The sequence below is a fragment of the Perognathus longimembris genome, chromosome 1, assembly GCF_023159225.1.
Source record: "Perognathus longimembris pacificus isolate PPM17 chromosome 1, ASM2315922v1, whole genome shotgun sequence".
In the NCBI taxonomy this organism is placed as follows: domain Eukaryota; kingdom Metazoa; phylum Chordata; class Mammalia; order Rodentia; family Heteromyidae; genus Perognathus; species Perognathus longimembris.
The window spans coordinates 72,173,298-72,192,639 of NC_063161.1; the positions used below are offsets into that span (position 1 = coordinate 72,173,298).

Genomic DNA, 19,342 nt, shown 5'->3' on the forward strand with positions numbered 1-19,342 from the left:
AAGTCGAACCCAGGGTTTCATACATGCTAGGCAAGCACTCTACCACTAGTCCACACTCCCAGACCAGAGACTTGTGTTTTTTTTCCCCCCAGGGATGTTACGAATCTCAATCCTCCTTACAGTTCTCAGCTCTAGGATTACATGTGTGAGCCTCTGCACAGGCTTTGGCCTATGTTCCATTAAGGTGATTTCTAGTTGGCCTTTCATACCTTGCCGAATACTTAGAGATCCTTGCCCCAGCCCTTAGGGTGTGGGCCACTCCCAATGCAGACCCACTGGGGCAGCATTGACCTCTGCCAGCAAAGGTCCAGCAAGGCTAACTTCTGGAGTTGTCTTTTGGATTCTTGAGTTGGCCCAAGGAAATGGAGACCTAGGAATGTTGAACATCATAAAAAGATGCTCCTGGGAGGAGGGTGTTGAGCTGCAAAAGCTCTGCCTGGGGGGGGGGGCGCAGGAGAGCATCCAGGAGCAGTGGCTCTAGAGCCCTTAAACATTGCCTAGTTCTAGGCAACAACTAGAAAATGAGAGACGTTTCATGGGGGCTGAGCATGGCTGAGAAGGTGTGAGTGAGTTACCATGTCCCGGGAAGGTCAGTGAGGCAAGGTGAGAAAGAGCAGCCTGTGGCTCTGAACTTGCCAGTGTGTGTCAGTCCCCCAGGGTATACTGCAGAGCAGACCCCACCCAACATCATGGACTTGCACAGCCTCGTGTGGCACACGCACACCTCTGCTTGTTCACATCCTGCAACACATAAACACATGCATGTACAACTTAGCAATTCACTTTATCTTCATTGACTTCCAGTTTACCTAAAGTAACGTATGAAATGTTCCCTTTTGTTTGTTTTTGCCATACTGGGATTTGAACTCAGGACCTCAGTATTTGTTAGGCTGGCTCTCTACCACTTGAGTCAAGCCTCCATTCCAGCTTTTTTGTGTGTTAGTCCTAGGACTTAAAGTCTTGAGTGCTGTCCCTGAGCTGTGGTGCTCAAGGCTAGTACTCTACTGCTTGAGTCACAGCTCCATTTTGGGCTTTTTTGGTGTTTAATTGGAGATTAGAGTCTCATGGATTTATTTTCCCACCTGGGCTGACTCTGAACTGCGATCCTCATATCTCGGCCTCCTGAGTAGCTAGAATTACAGGTGTGAGGCATTGGTGCCCCTAGCCTCTTTGTTTGTGACACAGGGTTTCACTAGCTTTGTCCTAGCTGATCTCCTGCTGTCACCTCCTGAAGATCTGGGGTTGTACACATGTGCCACCACATACCCCTGACTCAGAGCCATATTTAGATAAGTTTGATGTTCGCTTGTGAGTCAGAAAGTCCAAGGTTTCAGCTTCCAGTCCTATCCCATCCAGACAGCAAGGAGGCAGTGGACAGGGGCTCCTGAGAGCCGAACATGACCCCATCGCCTGTGGCAGTGGACTAGGGTGGCAGGAAGTGAGAACAGGGCCAAGTGCATAACCCAGTCAGGGCCAAGGACCTACTGTGGAAGATGGCGCTGAGTACAGGATCCTGCAATCCCGTGCTCAGGGCCAGCCCAGGTCACATGGCAAGTTCCAGGGCAACTTGTCAAAAAAAAAAAAAAAGAAAAGAAAAGATGGTCAGGTGCTAGTGACTCATACCTGTAATCCTAGCTACTCAGGAAACTGAGATCTGAGGATCATGGTTCAAAGACAGCTCAGGCAGGACAGTCTATGGGACTCCAATTAGTCACCAAAAAGCTGCAAGTGAAGCTGTGGCTCAAGTAGTAGAGTACTAGCTTTGAGCACAAAAGCTCAAGGACAGTGCCCAGGCCATGACTTTAAGCCTAGGACAGGCACCAAGAAAAAAATAGTGTTAGGTAGGCCTACACTCACCCCAGAAGAAGCCAGGCTGGGGCGTGACCCTTGTGGTCCATGGAGACTGTTGCTTTTCCCCAGCCCCCTTGTCCAGTAGTAGAACATGGAGACCTAACCCCTCCAAGATCACAAGGGCACTTCTAGTAGCATGTGCGCCTGTGGGGGATAGAGATGAAAGCCTGATCTAAGAGAAGTGGCAGCAATGCAGACAGCTTGCTTCACATCTCCAGCCCACATCCACCTGTCCACATTGCAGAGGCAATGCCCTGGACCCGGGCCTTTCCCCCCTCCTCTTTCCCTCCTCTCTTTTCTTTCCTTTTTCCTCCCTCCCTCCTTATTTAGCCCAGGCTGGCCTGGAACTTGCAGTCCTTCTGGCTTTCCATGTCCCAAGTGCTGGGATTACAGGAGTGCATTACCATGCACAGCTCTTCTCTTTTCTGTATCTGTGGGACCTGGTGTCCCTCTGAACTGGAACAGATTTCAGGACATCTAGCCATTCTTACAGGGGTTTGGGTCACATGGATGGTAGTGAGATCCAGGCCCTGGGGCAGCAGTGCAGGCTCCAGGGCTCATATACAGTGACCAGCTCCTGCTCTGTCCAGCTCCTGCTCTGTCCAGCTGTGGCCTGAGAGACTCCAAATGGTGCTGTCTGCCTGTTGGAGCTGTTGCTCTAGAGGAAGCTAGAAAGAAGAGAAGGGAAGATAAAGAGAGGAACCGGTCTTTCCTCATCTCGGCACTCAGCACTCAGGTGGTGTTGCCTTGGCACACCCTTAGTTTCCTGCAGAGAGCAGGGCTCTGGAGAGCTGGGCTATAGACTGGACGCCACTGGCTCAGTCGCGCTCCTCCTAGGGTCGGGCTGGAGTCGCATTCGGGAACAGCAGGCAGTGCTTCCCAGAAGCAAGGTTGCATGGGGCCTGGGTCTGGTGGCTGAGTGCTGGCCCAGACATGCCCGGGTGCAGAGCTTCTTACCCAGTGCAGGCCCTGGGAGGCAGGCAGAACAAATGGATCTGGTTGGCTTGGCAACCCCTAATCAAACATCCCCATTGGCTGTTTATCCTAAGTCCAGCCCTGTGACCTGGCTAGAGGGGCTCTCACCAGCCAGGTTCCTTTTACACTGCCTTGGTCAGAAAGTGAGCTCAGAAGTCCCTGGTATAAGTTGACGTGAGACTCCCATCGGCTCCTGCTTTCACAGGTGGGCGTCTTTCCCCACCCCCCCTTTTTTTGTGGTGGTCCTAGGGCTTGAACTCAGGGCCTGGGTGCTGTCCCTGAGCTTTTTCCCTCAAAGCTAGCATTCTACCATTTGAACCACAGCTCCACTTCTGGGATTTTGGTGGTTAATTGGAGATAAGAGTCTCACGGTCTTTCCTGCCTAGTCTTCAAACTGTGATCCTCAGATCTCAGCTTTCTGAGTAGCTAGTATTACAGGCTTGAGCCATGGTTCCTGGCTAGGCCTCCTCTTAAAGTTATACTTCCTACTTGCTTTATTTTATGATGGGATATCTGCATCTGCAACCTCCATGAGGGTAGTTTGTGTCTATCTTGGTTATGTCCAGTCTGTGTCACATGGTGAGTGATCAGGAATTAATTGCAAAATGACCAGTGAATTGGTGGCTCAGCCTGTATTATATATTATATGGTAATATGTGTGTGTGTATGGTGTCATACATTGTGCTCAGTACTCATTGCACTCAGTACATTCTTCTCCACAAACTTGAAACCTTCCTGATTACTTATATTATGAAGTTTGAGGTATGTTCAAATTTAAATCCAGTGTCTTATTCTATGGGCATTCATCTTAAAAGCCTGCTGAGCCGGCCACTGGTGGCTCAGGCCTGTCATCCTAGCTACTCAGGAGGCTGAGATCTGAGGATCTGAAGCCCGTCCAGGCAGGAAAAAAAGCTGGCAGTGGCACTGTGGCTCAAGTAGAATGCTAACTTTGAGCACAGAGAGGCTCAAGGACAACACCCAGTCCCTGAGTTCAAGCCCCAGGACCATCAAAAATGTAAAAAGAAGCCTGCTGAACCTGTCCACTATTGATTCCCCATAGGAAGATGGCTGAATTGTTATTTTGTGAACCAACAAGGCTTTATAACATCTTGAATCAGGCTACAAAACTGTCCAGGTTAGCTGAACCCAACTATCTCTATTTATTTGGTAAGTACAAAACAAACACAAGCAACAGCAGATATGTGGTAAATGTCTGTGTGTGTGTGTGTGTGTGTGTGTGTGTGTGTGTGTGTGTGTACCCATGTGTAGTCCTGGGGCTTGAACTCAGGGCCTGGGCACTATCCCTGAAGTTTTGTGCTCAAAGTTAATGTTCTTCCACTTGAGGCACAGCTCCACCTCTGACTTTTTTGGTGGTTAATTGGAGATAAGAATCTTACAGACTTTTATGCCCTTGCTGGCTTTGAACCACTATCCTCAAATCTCAGCCTCTTGAGTAGTTGGGGTGACAGGCATAAGCTGCTGGTACCTGGCCTGTGTAATTTAAAAAAAAATGTTTTTTTGTTTTTTTGTTTTTTTTTGCCAGTCCTGGGCCTTGGACTCAGGGCCTGAGCACTGTCCCTGGCTTCCCTTTGCTCAAGGCTAGCACTCTGCCACTTGAGTCACAGCACCACTTCTGGCCATTTTCTGTATATGTGGTGCTGGAGAATCAAACCCAGGGCCTCCTGTATACGAGGCGAGCTCTCTTGCCACTAGGCCATATCCCCAGCCCCACCCCCAATTTTTTTTTTTTTTTTTGGCCAGTCCTGGGGGTTGGACTCAGGGCCTGAGCACTGTCCCTGGCTTCTTCTTGCTCAAGGCTAGCACTCTGCCACTTGAGCCACAGCGCCACTTCTGGCCATTTTCTGTATATGTGGTGCTGGGGAATCGAACCTAGGGCCTCATGTATACGAGGCAAGCACTCTTGCCACTAGGCCATATCTCCAGCCCCCCAAAATTTTTTTATTAATTAAATTTTGTTGACAAGGTGTTGTGCAAAAGGGGTACAGTTACATAATAGGGCAGTGAGTACATTTCTTATGATATCTTACACCCTCATTTTTCTTTCCCTTCCCTAGATCAGGTAGGCATATATACAATATCCAGTGTACCAAAATCATATACAGTAGCCACGTGGCATACGCCAAAGGAAATTCACCTAGGACTTTAAATATAACACCAACAATAGAGTTTGCTTATCCTTGTCTTATATGATCATATATACATAGCTGTTGAGTTATTGTGATCCACTGAGAGGTCTATTGTAGACCTTTTTTTTTTTTTTTGGCCAGTCATGGGCCTTGGACTCAGGGCCTGAGCACTGTCCCTGGCTTCTTCCCGCTCAAGGCTAGCACTCTGCCACTTGAGCCACAGCGCCGCTTCTGGCCGTTTTCTGTATATGTGGTGCTGGGGAATCGAACCTAGGGCCTCGTGTATCCGAGGCAGGCACTCTTGCCACTAGGCTATATCCCCAGCAGTGGCTATATCCCCAGCCCTATTTTAGACCTTTTTATGTTTAGTAGTTGTTTGGCTTTAGATACTTAATGTAAGGTCGCTGACCCAAAACTGTGGAAATACCATTTGACAAGAAGTTTTTTGTTTCGCAGACCTGGTCTCTACTGCCCCCACCCCAACACCTTAACAGTCATATATCAAGGAGATCATGCCCCTTTGTTCTCTGTGTTCTAGGCTTGTCTCGCTCAACATTATTTGTTCAAGTTCTGACCATTTCCCTGCGAATGCCAATATTTTATCATTTCTAATCACTATGTAGTATTCCAATGTGTATAGGTACCACAGTTTTTGGATCCATTCATCTGTAGAGGGGCCCGTGTGATTTTTAATTCTTGGTCATGAATTCATCCCTCCATGGGAGTGACAGAAGCAGCCCCCAGGAAGGCTGGGTTATTCCTGACCAGGCTCCCACACCTTCAACAGCCCTGAACCCGTTTTTTCACACAATACAGACCCATTTCATTCTCTCTTGTGAGTAGTTTGTTTTTTATAATCCTCCTCCTCAAGCTGATGTGTTATTCCTTTATGTCCACAAGTATATCTGTTCCACTTTCCTCTTATCTTTTAGAAAGATCAGCAATACATACCTCTGTCTAGCCTGGGCACTGTCCACACCTTAGATTGTAGCTTCTAGAGTCTGTGTTGGGTCTACATTCATGAGGTACTCAGTGTGAGTTCCTTTGGGCTTTGGTGCCCTCCAAGATCTCCTTCTGTAGCCTCAAGAGAAAACTCTCCAAGTCAGAGATCAGGACTTCATTGCCCCTGAGGGGCTATGAGAAGTAGCAAATAGCCCAGAGCCATGAGAGCACACATGCAGGAATCTATGTGCCAGGTAAATCAAAGTGGACACTGCTGATGTCATGCTAAGGAGTGTGATCCTCTGTTTCTTCACAAATCGAGTTCTGAGTTGAACACTTTTCCTTTCCAGATGTTCGTCCAAAAAAAGAATATGATGAGAGTCACGTGATCACGGCCATGCTGGTGAAGAAGGTATCCAGAACATGTCAGAGCCTTGGGGCCTGGCTGGCGGCCTTGCAGGAGGGTGGGAAAGGGGAGAGATTCTGCTCTCAGTCCAGGACACAGCACTTCCTGTAAGACACTATGCATCCATGGTGGCAGTCCCCACCAGCATCCTCCCCTGTTCCCAAAGGTGCCCCACTTCTGTCAGAATAACCAGCTGCTGCCTCCCCGTGGGGCAGGGATGCCAGCACAGGGTCCTGCCATCACTCAGCGAGAAGGCCATAATCCAGCGGTGCTGGGCACTGGACTGAGGGCCTTGTACTTGCTAGGCAAGTACTCTACCACTTGAGCCACCATATCTAGCACTTTTTGCTTTTAGCTTATTTTTCAGTGAAGATCTCATAGTTTTTGCTTAGGGTTTTAGACCATGATCCTCCTACCTCTGCCTCCTGCCTAGCTGAGATTACAAGTATGATCCACCATGCCCAGTTTGTTGGTTGTTTTTGCCAACATTTTTTCTCCCGGGCTAATCTTGAGCCACGACCTTCCTGCCTCTACCCTCAATTTATACTTTTATTGTAGTAGTGTCTTTTCCTGCAGAGGCTGGGATGGGCTGCTGTGCCCTTAGTGGAACAGCCCTTTAGTGGCATGCTCAGCTGTGCTCATTCTGCTGAGAAGGGGATCCGGCTGTGGGAGACCCTCAAATGCAGCAGACTGCATCCCCGGCCCTGTACCCTCAGGAGCGAGCACCACCCTCACCCCAGGCTTTTGGAGTGCTGGTATGTGGGGAAGGCGTGCTCAGCCAGCCTCCACCACATGCCTCTCTGCCTCCGTAGAAGGGGAACCAGTACCTCGTCCCTGAGTGCCTGGATCTGGACTGTGTGAGGTACTGTGTGGTATACGATAAAAACACCAGCTCGCTGGAGGTGCGCCTCAAATCCGACCACACACACAAGGGAGACAAGCCCAAGGCCAAGCCCAAGAGACACAGCCAGCAGTACGGCCCCAGCAGCCATTACAGCACTGAGGACAGGAATGACGAGGAGGGGGATGCCGACGAGGGAGAAGAAGATGAAGAAGAGGAGGAGGAAGAGAGGGAGGAGGAGGAGGAAGAAGAGGAAGATTTCACAGGTGGGTTTTTTTCCCCAACAGTAGGCAAGAATAATATTTAACTGCCAGGTATGGTGGAACACTTCCAGAATCCCAACACTCAGGAGGTGGAGGTAGGAGCATCAAGAGTTTGAAGTTTCCTGGGTGCTGGAGGCTCACAACTGTAATCCTAGCTACTCAGGAGATGGAGGTCTGAGGATCGCAGCCAGCCCAGGCAGAAAAGTCCCGTGAGACTCTTATCTCCAGTTAGCCACTCAAAAACCGGAAGTGGTGCTGCGGTTCAAGTGGCAGAGTGCTAGCCTTGAGTACAAAGAGGCTCAGGGACAGTGCTCAGGTCTTTAGTTCAAGCCCCATAACTGAAAAAAAAAATGGTTTGAAGCTAGCCCAGTTTATATTGAATTAGTTATCTGTGTCTGTGTAACAAGTGATCCCAAATTCAACCTAATTAGCTTTCTATTTTCATGGGTCCAGAATTTAGGGACTACTCATCTGGGAGGACCCAGGGTTTCTTCTGAGGTTGTAATAACAATGTCAGCCTAGGTTAGGGGTGGTCATTCCTGCCTGTTAACACCAGCATTTGGAAGGCTCAGATAAGATCATGAGTTCAAGGCCAGTTTGGGTGAAATCGTGAGATACTACCTCAATAAAAATCAGCTCCAGCTGCTGTCACTGGGACTTTGAGCCAGGACCAATGGCATTGAAATGATTCCCTCCCTCTGTCTCTTAAGAGGCCTTGTTTTCATTCTAGCTGGAAGCTGGAGACCTCAGCTTCTCACCACACCACGGTTCCTAGGGACTGTGTGGCCAACGGGAAAACATGGCAGCTGGTTTTCTCCAGTGTGAGTGAGCCCAGAGATGAGGAGAAGCTGTGACCTTTATTTCCTGCTCTTCCCCTCAGCCACAGTCCTTACAAAGTCCAGCCTACCCTCCAGGGGAGGCAGGTGGGCCTTTCCTTCTTCCCACCCTTCCTTACTGTTGAACCCAGATGGCCTTGATGGAGCTGGTCCAGCACTCTGCCACTTGTACCTCAGCCCCCCCCCCCGCCCCCTTGTAAAGCTACTGGGGCTTGAACTTAGAGCTTGGAAGCTGCCTTAGTTTTTTCATTCAAGGTTGGCACTCTACCTCTTGACCCACAGCTCCATGGACTTTTGGCCCAGGTTGGCTTCAAATTGTGATCCTCATACCTTAGCCTCCTGGGTAGCTAGGACTACAGGCGTGAGCCCCTGGTGCCCAGTGTCCTTTCTCTTTTGGAATAGGTTCTTGTGCTTTTGCCAGGTTGTCCTCTGATTTCAGTCCTCCTGCTTCCTCTTCCCCAGTGGCTGGGACCGCCATGTGTAGCCTCCATGCCCATCTTGTCTTCAGACTTGGGTCTTGCTAACTTTTGCTTTGCTCTGTCCTCAAACTCTGGAGCCTCCTATCCCTAGCTCGGGGTAGCTGGGATTGCAGGCATGTGCCATCACACCTATGACCACATTTTCAAGCCTCATAATGGGGTCGATGGTGGGGTCGGGGTGAGAGCCAGGCAGTTTGACCCTGGTCTGTCTCCCAAGCCTGGGCAGTGAGCTGGAAGGGAAGCCACGTGGGGCTTGCGTGTGTACTCACCATCACTTCCAAGGTGCTCTGTTGGTTCCGAGGCTCCACAGCCTACTTTTCGGCCCCTGTGGCCCGGGCAGGGGGCAGTTCCAGGGTGCAATCCCAGCGCTTGCCACGGGGTGGTGCCGAGGCTCCGCCTGCGCTTCCGGCTCTGGTGCCCCTCCAGCCCCTGGGTCTCCCACTTGCAGTTCTAGGGTTACATTCTGCACCCTAAGACCCTCTTTCCATTCCATCACTCTAGCTCGGCAGGAACCCCCAAGCCACACGGGAACTCCAGGCACTTTCCTCCGTTCAGACAGCAGCTTTTGAGTAAATGCAAAGCCTGTTAGGCCCAAACCCATGTTGGGGTTCCTCTGACCACCGCCTTTTTCCCATCGTTAATCACCCTCAGACCTGGGAGAAGTCTGTGGCCTCGGATCGGGTGTGGGGGTGTGAGGCATCGGGGAGGTGGCACCTCACGGGTCCTGGCCCTGTTGTGTTCAGCACCAACCTCCCTCCCCCACCCCCCGTGGCTTCTAGAGGAAGAGGTGAGTGGGCCTGTACCTGGGGGTGCACAGCCCTTGCTCATGGGAACCCCGTCCCCGGCCCTCCTGCCTGGGCTCCCCACCAGGCTGTGAGCCCCTGGCCCTTTTGTTGTCCCCCACCGCCTCAATGGGGTTCACCCGCCACTGCCTGCCGTGGGGGCTGCAGTGCCCCTGGATAGGCACCAGCCGCCTTCAAGCCTGCGCACGTGCAGTCGTCCTCCTTAGCCGGTGTCTTAGGAACCAGGAAGTGGCTCTCTCCGAGTCTCTCTCCAAGCAGCACTAAAAGCACCTCCTTCTTTCTTTTATGAAATATCTCGTGTTCATCCTTCCTTAAGCAATGTGGGTTACAGGTCCCCAAGCTGTTCAAGCTGGGGTTTTTTGTTTTTGTTTTTTTTGTCGTTTGTGCCAGCACTGGGGCTTGAACTCCAGGCCTTAAGCTCTTACTCAGTTCTTTTTTTTCCTTCCTTCCTTCCTTCTTTCCTTCCTTTCTTTCTTTCTTTTTTTTTTTTTTTTTTTGGCACAAGGCTGGTACTCTACCATTTGAGACAAAGCACCAGTTCCACCTTTTTGCTGGTTAACTGGGGATAAGAGTACCACGGACTTTCTTGCTGGGGTTGGCTTCAAACCACAATCCCTCAATCTCAGCCTAAGTAGCTGGAATTACAGGCATGAGCCCCCAGTGCCTGGCCCAGGACACGTTTTTGACATAGGAAGAGAAGCTTTGGAGATCTGGGAAATCATTTTCCCCTCTCTCAGCAAATCCTGCCCTTCATGAGACCTGGCTCAGGAGGGATCTCAAATTTGATTTAGGGTCTTCCCCCCCCAGCCCCACTCCATAAACTTGGCCTCCTCGCTGTTCTGTTTCTCCAAGTAATGAATGCAAGCTACCAGCAACGAAGAACTGGTGCTCACTGGGGTAAAAGTGAGTTAATTCAGAAGGGTGAGCTTTGTTATTTCCAGTGATGGATGGCGGAGGGCAGGACAAGGCTGGGAGGCTGGTCTCCCTCCACTCCTGTGCTCTTCTTGCTCCTCCTCCTCATGCTGTGCCACAGGTTGGGTCCAGGGCTGTGGCTGAGGCTTAGCTATGCACCTTCCTGCCACAGATGTGGAGTTTGCACTTGGTCTCATTGAATTCTACAGATCAGGGAAGGCGGTAACAAACCCCACAATGAGATGCAGGCATGGGGGTGCACGCCTGTAGTCCCTGGCACTCTGGAAGTTGAGGCCAGAGGATCACAAGTTCAAGGCCAGCCTGGAAGACATAGTGAGACCTCTTCAAAAACAAGTGGAGCTTTTTTTTTTTTTTTTTTTTTTTTTTTTTTTTGGCCAGTCCTGGGCCTTGGACTCAGGGCCTGAGCACTGTCCCTGGCTTCCTTTTGCTCAAGGCTAGCACTCTGCCACTTGAGCCACAGCGCCACTTCTGGCCGTTTTCTGTATATGTGGTGCTGGGGAATCGAACCCAGGGCCTCATGTATACGAGGCAAGCTCTCTTGCCACTAGGCCATATCCCCAGCCCCACAAGTGGAGCTTTTAGGTTGGGCATAAATTTAAAAAGAAAGATGCTAACAATTGTTGGAGGGAGCATGGAGACACTGGGACTGTCCCACGTTGCTGACCAGCATGTGAAATGGTAGAGCCACACAGGAAATCATCTGGTATTTCTTACAAGGTTAAGATATGTGTCCAGAATAAATGAAAACACCTACACAAAAGATTGTACATGAATGTTCCTCGTAACAAACAACCCAACCTTAGAAACAACACCAATGTCCATCAGCAGATGAATGGGTAAAACAGACTGTGGCAAACCCACACAATGGAGTATTATTCAGCTATGAAAAGGAATGAGATGTAGTGGTATCAACAACAGAGAGAAAGGGTGGTGAGATAATAGCCAGGGATGGAAGATAAACACAGGGCTGGGGTGCGACTCAAGTGGTAGAACACTGCCTACCAAACCTGAGGCCCCTGAGTTCAGTCCCCACTACTGAAAACCAAAAAGACAGACACAAAACATCATACCTTCATGATAGAATAGGGGATATAGGAAATATGGAGAACAGGTAAATTCCTCAGCAAAAGTAGATCTGTGGTTAACTAGAGCTTGATGTAAGAGAAGCTGGGAGCTTAGGGAAAGCGAGGAAAGGTCTGCAAACACAGGCAGGGTTGTTGGTGAGTGTGGCGATTGGTGATTAGCTGAGTGCTTTGACTCTGAATATACTAAAGCACAGACTTGGTGTACAGTGTATGGGGTGTGTGTGTGTATGTGTATTTACAGGGAAAATCTCAATCTACTTGTTAGGCTGCTGACAGAACATTTATTTCTTTATTGACAGTACCAGAGTTTGAATTCAGTTTCCTCTTGCCAAGGCTTTGGCTCTACCACCTAAGCCATGCACACAGTCCACTTTTTTTGTGTGTTGGTTGTAGAGCTTGAACTCAGGGCCTGGGCACTGTCCCTGACCTTTTTTGCTCAAGGCTAGCACTCTACCACTTTGAGCCACTGGTCCACTTTCAGTTTTTGAGTGGCTTAATTGGAGAAAAGAGTCTCACAGACTTTCCTGCCTGGGCTGGCTTTGAACCGTGATCCTCAGATTTCAGCTTCCTAAGTAGCTAGGATTACAGGTATGAGCCACGGGTGCCCAGCCCCAACCTACTTTTTCACTTCAGTTGTAGCATATCCCTCTCTACTTGCCAGTGCTCCAGCTCCCTGAGGGATCTTTTCAGGGAAGTGACAGGGACAGCTCTGGACACACAGGGGGCGCTGGTCTCTGTGTTGTCCACTCTTAGAACTGGAGCCCGGGCCTGCCGTGCAGTTCGGTCGGGTCCTCATTCACCTCACCCGCCACCCAGTCTACATCCTGAGAGGTGGCTATGAGCACTTCACCAGCCTGTACCACTTCCTCCGGACCCAGAAAATCATCTGGATGCCCCAGGTGAGCTCAGGCTGGCCGGGCAGGAGGAGCAGGGGTGAGGAGCAGCCTGGGGACAGCAGGGGTCCGGCTCCCCATGGGGGGCTCATGGCCCAAAGGCTGAGCCAGAGGTGGAGCAGGGGGAGGGGCTGCTCCACACTCAGCTGTGCACTTCCCTGAACCCTAGCCGGATCCAGAGGTAAATGGTCGGTCCTGTGGTTCCTGGGGACCCCTTGTCCCAGGGGAGACTGGGGGCTATAACATGGGTGGTGGCAGAGGGCCACACAGGTGCCTGAAGGATGGAGGAAGAGTTTTCAGGAAGGGTCAGTGGACTGCAGTGGACAGCGCCCAAGCCCTGAGTTCAAACCCAGGACCAGCATCCACACAGGTGTGTGCGCACACACATTATGTTATATAATATATATTATATACATACAGAATGAAATATTTATAGGTGAAATTATGATTTCTAAAATTTTCCTTCACAATAATCTGGGAGAATTGGAGTCAGTGGGATATAGACGAAACAATATTGGCCATGAATTAATGATACTGGAAGCTGGGGAGTGGACGGAAGTGTTTGTATACTATTCTATATAGTATTTATATGGAATATACATATATACATGTTTTTGAAACAGGCTTCATTTGTAACCCAGGCTGGCCTTGAACTCACCATCCCCTTGTCTCACTTCCCAAGGGCTGGGATTACTGAAGCATATGCATGCCACTATGCTCAGCTTTATATTTATGAAATTATATTTTATTTCTTCTGTCAGTCAGGGCTTGGGCACTGTCCTTTAGATTTTTCATTCAAGGCTCTACCACTTGAGCTGTAGCTCCACTTTTAGATTTTTCATTCAAGGCTCTACCACTTGAGCTGTAGCTCCACTTTTTTTTTTTTTTTGCCAGTCCTGGGCCTTGGATTCAGGGCCTGAGCACTGTCCCTGGCTTCTTTTTGCTCAAGGCTAGCACTCTGCCTCTTGAGCCACAGTGCCACATCTGGCCTTTTGTATATATGTGGTGCTGAGGAATCGAACCCAGAGCTTCATGTATACGAGGTGAGCACTCTTGCCACTAGGCCATATCCCTAGCCCTGGCCCTGTGTGATTCTGAGCAGTGCTGTTGGCCTCTCCTGGGAGGTTTCCCTGGGCCCCACCCAGCCTTTCCCTTGTGCCCTCTGCTGTTGAGGACTCTTTGGGAAGAGATGGCCTGACTCCAGGCATCCCTGGACCCCCCTACACAACGATCTTCATTAGAACAGCACCTAACGTGCTCCAGCCATCTCCCAGGGAACCGTGGAGCAGGTGCTGTATGGGAAGGGGTGGCAGTGTTGAGGGCCAGTGCTGCCCTCTGAGGCTCAGCCCCTCTCTTCAGCATCTTCAGCATCTTCTGCTTCGCTTGCCCGTGGCTCTGGCCCTGCTCCCCCCACCCCCCCACCCTGCAATCACAGCAGCTCGTGTCCTTCCCCACCCAGGAGCTGGATGCCTTTCAGCCCTACCCTATTGAGATCATACCCAGCCGTGTCTACCTGGGAAGCTTCAAGCAAGCCTGTGACCCCAGGATCAAGAAGGACCTGAAAATCAAAGCCCACGTCAACGTGTCCATGGACTCCACTCCCTTGTAAGTGAAAGACAGGCCGTTGGCTTTCATCTCAGGGTGTGTCACTAATTCTCCCCTCTCCCATGTTCCAGCCCCTTGCCCTCTCAAGGGCTCAGTCATCACCTGCTGGGGTAGGTCTCAGTGGCCATCGCCTGCGCTGGCCTGGGCCTGGGGGCCTCGCCCACTTGTGAGGCCCTCCTGCACTGACGGGCACAGTGTCACTCACTGTGAGATGACCTGGTGCCAGAGACATGGATGCCGGGGCAGGGAAGTGCCCTGCAGACTGGAATCTCCAGTTACTCAGCATAGGAGCTGGGAGTGGCCGGGGTGGGGCTGTGCACAGGTCCAGGGACCAGTGTGTGGTCTCTGCAGTTTCCAGGGGGACGCAGATCACCTTCTGCATGTGAAAATAGAAGACACCCCGGAGGACAGCATCATCCCACATCTGCGTTCCATCTGTCACTTCATGGGTGAGCAGCATTTCCAGCATACGCGGCCTGCTGGCGCCTCCTGTCCATGCCCAGCCTTGACACACCATGGCCCAGGGTGGCCAGGCCCCTGCATGAGATCCACATATGTGGAGGCAGCTGCAGGTCTACCTGGGGGCACTGGGGTTTGGACGAGCACTGCCCATGGGCTGAGCGCCCATGTTCTGGCTCCAGCTAGAGTGCCAGGCTCTCTAGAGCCCATGCTGCAATGAGGGATGCAGCCATAGATGTGTGTCACAAAGGCCTGCTCTGTGCTGGACTTTGAGGTCCCAGAGGCCCCTCACTCCACCCCTGCCTGAGCTCTGCCCAGCTGGGTGAGGTGGAGGACCCTAAAACCCAGTCCCAATTCCCATGATTCTCCAGGTGTGCAGCCTGCCCCTTTTTCTTCCCATCACACAAGCAGTACCTACCAGCTGCCGAACAGGGCTGGGTTGGTGAGGCAGAGCATAGTAGCTCACTCCTACAATCCCAGCTATTAGGAAGCAGGGATTGGGAGGATCGTAGGGGGAGGCCAGCCCAAGCAGGAGGTTTCGGAGGCCCCATGTCAGTCAATACACCTGATATGGTCCTATATGCTTCCTGAACCCAGCTAGATGGGAGGCAGTAGGTAGGAGGATCATAGTCTGAGGCTAGTCCAGGCAAAAACACAAGACCCTGCCTGAAGAATAAACACAAGCCAAAAGTGCTAAGTGTGGCCCAAGTGGCGCAGCGCCTACCTAGCAAGTGTGAGACCCTGAGTTCTGATCCCAGCACAGCTCAAGGCTGAGTCAAGTTAACCCTGGCTGAGGCCCACAGGACCCCTTGCCCTAGCCTTGCAGGAGGGGTTGGAGGCGGCCCTGGAGTCCAGCCACCCCTCATTTGCCCGGCAGATCCCCACGGCCACCTGACTAAGATCAGAAGCTGAGTCTACTCATGGTCCTGTTTGCAATGGCAGGGCCTGCGGCATAAGGCCCCAAGGCGTGAGGCCCGCCCCTGCCCCAGTGCTGTGGCTTGGAGCCAGTCCTTCCATGCTTTGTACCTCAGTTTCCCCCCAGCTCAGACGGTCTATGACTTTATGTGTCTGGCTTTGTTCTCGGGGATTACCAGGCCAGCCCAAACTTCCTACCCCTCACTGGGAAGCATGAGCCTGGAGATTTACATGGTGATGGCAGATCCTTCTCTTCCTTCCTTCCTTCCTTGGATGAACCTACACACTTGCTAGGCAAGCACCCTGCCACCTTGAGTCTTGTCCTAGTCCTGTAGTGGATGTATCTACACCCGCTGAGGGGCTCAGTGTCCAGCCCCACAGGGAAAGGGGTGGTGCACCATTCTCCCCCTTCCCAAGTGAGAACTGTGGCTCAGACACTTTGCTGAGCCCCTCCCCCACCCAATAATGGAGCCACAACCTACCAGGCTGCACACACAGTCTCTGTGGTGTGTGAGCACCTTGTGGGAACCAGGAAAAGCCTCAGCCTCTACAGCTAGAAGCCTGCCCAATCAGGTCTAAAATCCCTCCTTTTGTTGTTGTTCTTGTGGTTGTCCTACTGGGATTTGAACTTGGAGCCTAGGGCTTGCTAGGCAGGTGTTCTACCACTTGAGCCACATTCCCAGCCTTTTTGGTTCAGTTACTTTTTAAAGGCAGGATCTTGGATTTTTGCCAAGGGCTGGCCTCATACCCAGATCTTTTTGCCTGGGCCTCTGGCATCGCTGGGGTTGCCAGCATTCGCTGGCCTAGCTCCTGAGGCCCGGTGTTGCTGGAGGAGGAGGCACATGGATGGCCTAGGGCCTGGAGCTGACCATGAGTTCCCCCTTTTTTCGTGCAGTGCTGGGGATGGAATGAGAGGGCCTTGCACACTAGACAAAGTGCTCTTTCACTGAGCTCCAGCCCTCCACCTGAGGCTTATCCCAGGCTGGCTTCGAACTCTCAGTCCTCTGGCCCTTAGCCTCCTGAGTGCTGGGACTACAAGTATGAGCCACTGCACCCAGTCCTGTGAACTCTTGGACCATAGGTTCCAGACTCCTGCTGCCTCACCATCCAGAGCCACAGAGAAGGGGGCCATGTGTAACCTCCCCGCTTCCTTCCTTCTGCAGAAATTCACATTGAGCTTAACTCCGCCATTCTGGTCTTTTCTACCCTGGGCATCAGTCGCAGTTGTGCTGCAGTGGTGGCCTTCTTAATGCATCATAACGAGGAGACCTTGAAGGTATGTGTTCTGGGCTGGGCTGGGCAGAGCACACAGCCACACTGAGGAGGTGGGGTCATAGCTGGGCCAGAGGGAAATGGGGCTCAGCACTGGGAGGGAGACTCCAAACTTAGCTATTACCCAGTCATGGCCCCCTAAGCCAGGACTTCTGCATGGTGCCACATTGCAATCCCAGGGAGAGCTTGAGGAAGCACAGAATCACTGTGCCAGCTGGGCCCTGGCCAGCAATTGAGGAGGGGAGCAGGGAGCTGGCACTGTGAACCCAGAGGGGCTCCTAGGTGTTGCTCTTTCAGGCTTCCACATTTGCCAGGAGGTGTGAAGGACAACCATGGTGAGGGGCTGGGCCTGGTGGTGCATGCCTGTAGTCTCAGCTGCTCAGCAAGTGGGGATAGGAGGATCCTGGTCTAAGGCTGGCTCTGACAAAAGCCCATGGCCCTATCTGAAAAACAAACAAGAGTAAACCTGGGACGGGGGATGTAACTCAAGCATTAGAGCACTTGCCTGGTGAGCGTGACGCCTAGAGTTCAAACCCCAGGACCACCAAATAAAAAGAAATAAGCTTCCTTAGTACTGGCTACAAGTTTGGGGGTGCTGACACAGTGGAGGGAGAGTCATGAAGAAGAGTCCCGGGTGTGTGGTCATTCCACATCTGGTGATCTGCCCTATGCACATGACACACACCCCATTCTTGGCATATGGAAGTATCCTTCCTTCCTCTTTCCTCCTCTACTTCCTCCTCCCCACTCTCTTCCCTCTTGCCTTCTTCCTATTATTATTATTACTTTTTTTTTTTTTGCCAGTTCTGGGGCATGAACTCAGGGCCTGAGCACTGTCCTTGGCTTCTTTTGCTCAAGGTTAGCACTCTGCCACTTGAGCCATAGTGCCACTTCTGGCATTTTCTGTGTATGTGGTGCTGAGGAATCGAACCCAGGGCTTCATGCAAGCGAGGCAGGCAGGCACTTGACCACTAAGCCACCTTCCTAGCCCTCTGATAGCATCTTTTTATTTATTTTTTTTTTTGGCCAGTCCTGGGGCTTGGACTCAGGGCCTGAGCACTGTCCCTGGCTTCTTTTTGCTCAAGGCTAGCACTCTGCCACTTGAGCCACAGCGCCCCTTCTGGCCATTTTCTGTATATGTGGTGCTGGGGAATCGAACCCAGGGCCTCATGTATATGAGGCAAGCGCTCTTGCCACTAGGCCATATCCCAGCCCCCTCTGATAGCATCTTAATGGATGTGTTTACTTACTTCTTTTGAATTGTTCATTGTTTGCATATGGAAAGCATTGATTCTGTTATGCTGCATCTTGGCTGAATTCCTGTTAGCCCTGACATGTGCAGATTGCAAGATCATGCCATCCTCAACCAGAGACAATTCTATGTCTTCTTTCCAATCTGGATTCCTTTTGTTTCTGATTCCGGGGCTCCGTGCTGGTCTTCCAGGAGCTCTGGGTCCTTCTGCATGTGCCGATGCTGTGGGCTTTACTTGCTTCTGCCCTGAGCTCCGATGTCTGTGCCCATGTGTGCTCTTCCGTCTCTCCTGCATCCTTGGTGTCACTGCACTCCTTCCTCTGCTCCTGTGATGAGCCCTATCCAAAGGCAGGCTCTCTGCTTTCCTTCTGAGAACCTGCCCCAGCTCTGGCCTCTTTCTCCCAGAAACTCATCAGGTCTCAGCGTGAGCTTTGCGATGCAGCTGTGTGGGCCAGGCTTGCTTTCTGAGCTGTAGGCAGAGTCCACCTTTGCAATCAGGGCCTTCCTAGGAGCCACAGGACATAGGGTTCATTTCTGTACCCCTGTTCAGAATAGAGGTGCCACTGTGCCCCAGACAGCTCCCATCGCTTTGCCTTACTTCACTCCAGGCTGCTGCTCTTCCTGTCTAGCCCTTCAGCCATCCTGAGGACCTCTAGGCAGGTACCCCCATCCTCCTGAACCCCCTTACCCAGAACCATGCTGAAGTCTATTCTTTCTGTACTCACAGAGGTCCTGGACCTATGTCAAGCAGTGCAAACCTGCCGTGCGGCCCAACCGGGGCCTGTTGAGCCAGCTGCTGGAGTGGGAGAGTATGGTCCTTGGTATGTCCGTCACAGACATCACGGAGCAGTTCTGCTGATGTCTTTGCACCCTGCTGGGGCTGTGGGCCAGTACACACGGGGCAGCTGGGTTGTCCTGGAAGAAGAGCCTTTGCTGCCTGAAGTTTCTGTGTGTGTTCTGCTGCCATTCTTCCCAGGCCCCTAGCTTGGGTGACGGGGCCCATGCGCTCAGGCTCCACAGGAACCTACCTGCATGGGCACTCCTGGTGCTGGGACAACTGCCATACACCACTGGGACTTGGCTTTGGAGATTATATAGGGTGCCTTGTGTTAGTCCACAAGGGTGAGCAGTGTTGGGGTGCTTGGTCCAGGAATGTGGAGAGTTGCCCTGTCCCCTAGGCCCTGCACTCTAACCTTGCCCTTGATCAATGGTTCCGATTTCCTTTCCCTGCCCCCCAACTCATTGTCTGGGGGTGTTTACCAAGAGCAACTCCCCTCTCCACTACCCCTACTAGGGTTCCTAGAAATTCCTGTTTCTCTCTCTTTTCTTTCTTTTAGTGGTAGTACCTGGACTTTGAATTCAGGCCCTGGATGCTGTCCTTGAGC

The 19,342-nt window shown here is 51.6% G+C and overlaps 1 protein-coding gene across 1 annotated transcript; it reads left to right on the plus strand.

The window, feature by feature from the left end:
• Positions 1-3,800: 3,800 nt before the first annotated feature.
• On the plus strand, positions 3,801-18,943 carry Styxl1 (serine/threonine/tyrosine interacting like 1). The gene is made up of 8 exons (XM_048368976.1): positions 3,801-3,993; positions 6,266-6,327; positions 7,134-7,428; positions 12,315-12,460; positions 13,914-14,059; positions 14,411-14,508; positions 16,597-16,709; positions 18,685-18,943. The coding sequence occupies exons 1-8, from the start codon at positions 3,891-3,893 to the stop codon at positions 18,814-18,816; spliced, it is 1,095 nt and encodes a 364-aa protein (XP_048224933.1). The 5' UTR covers positions 3,801-3,890; the 3' UTR covers positions 18,817-18,943.
• The last annotated feature ends 399 nt before the right edge of the window (positions 18,944-19,342 follow it).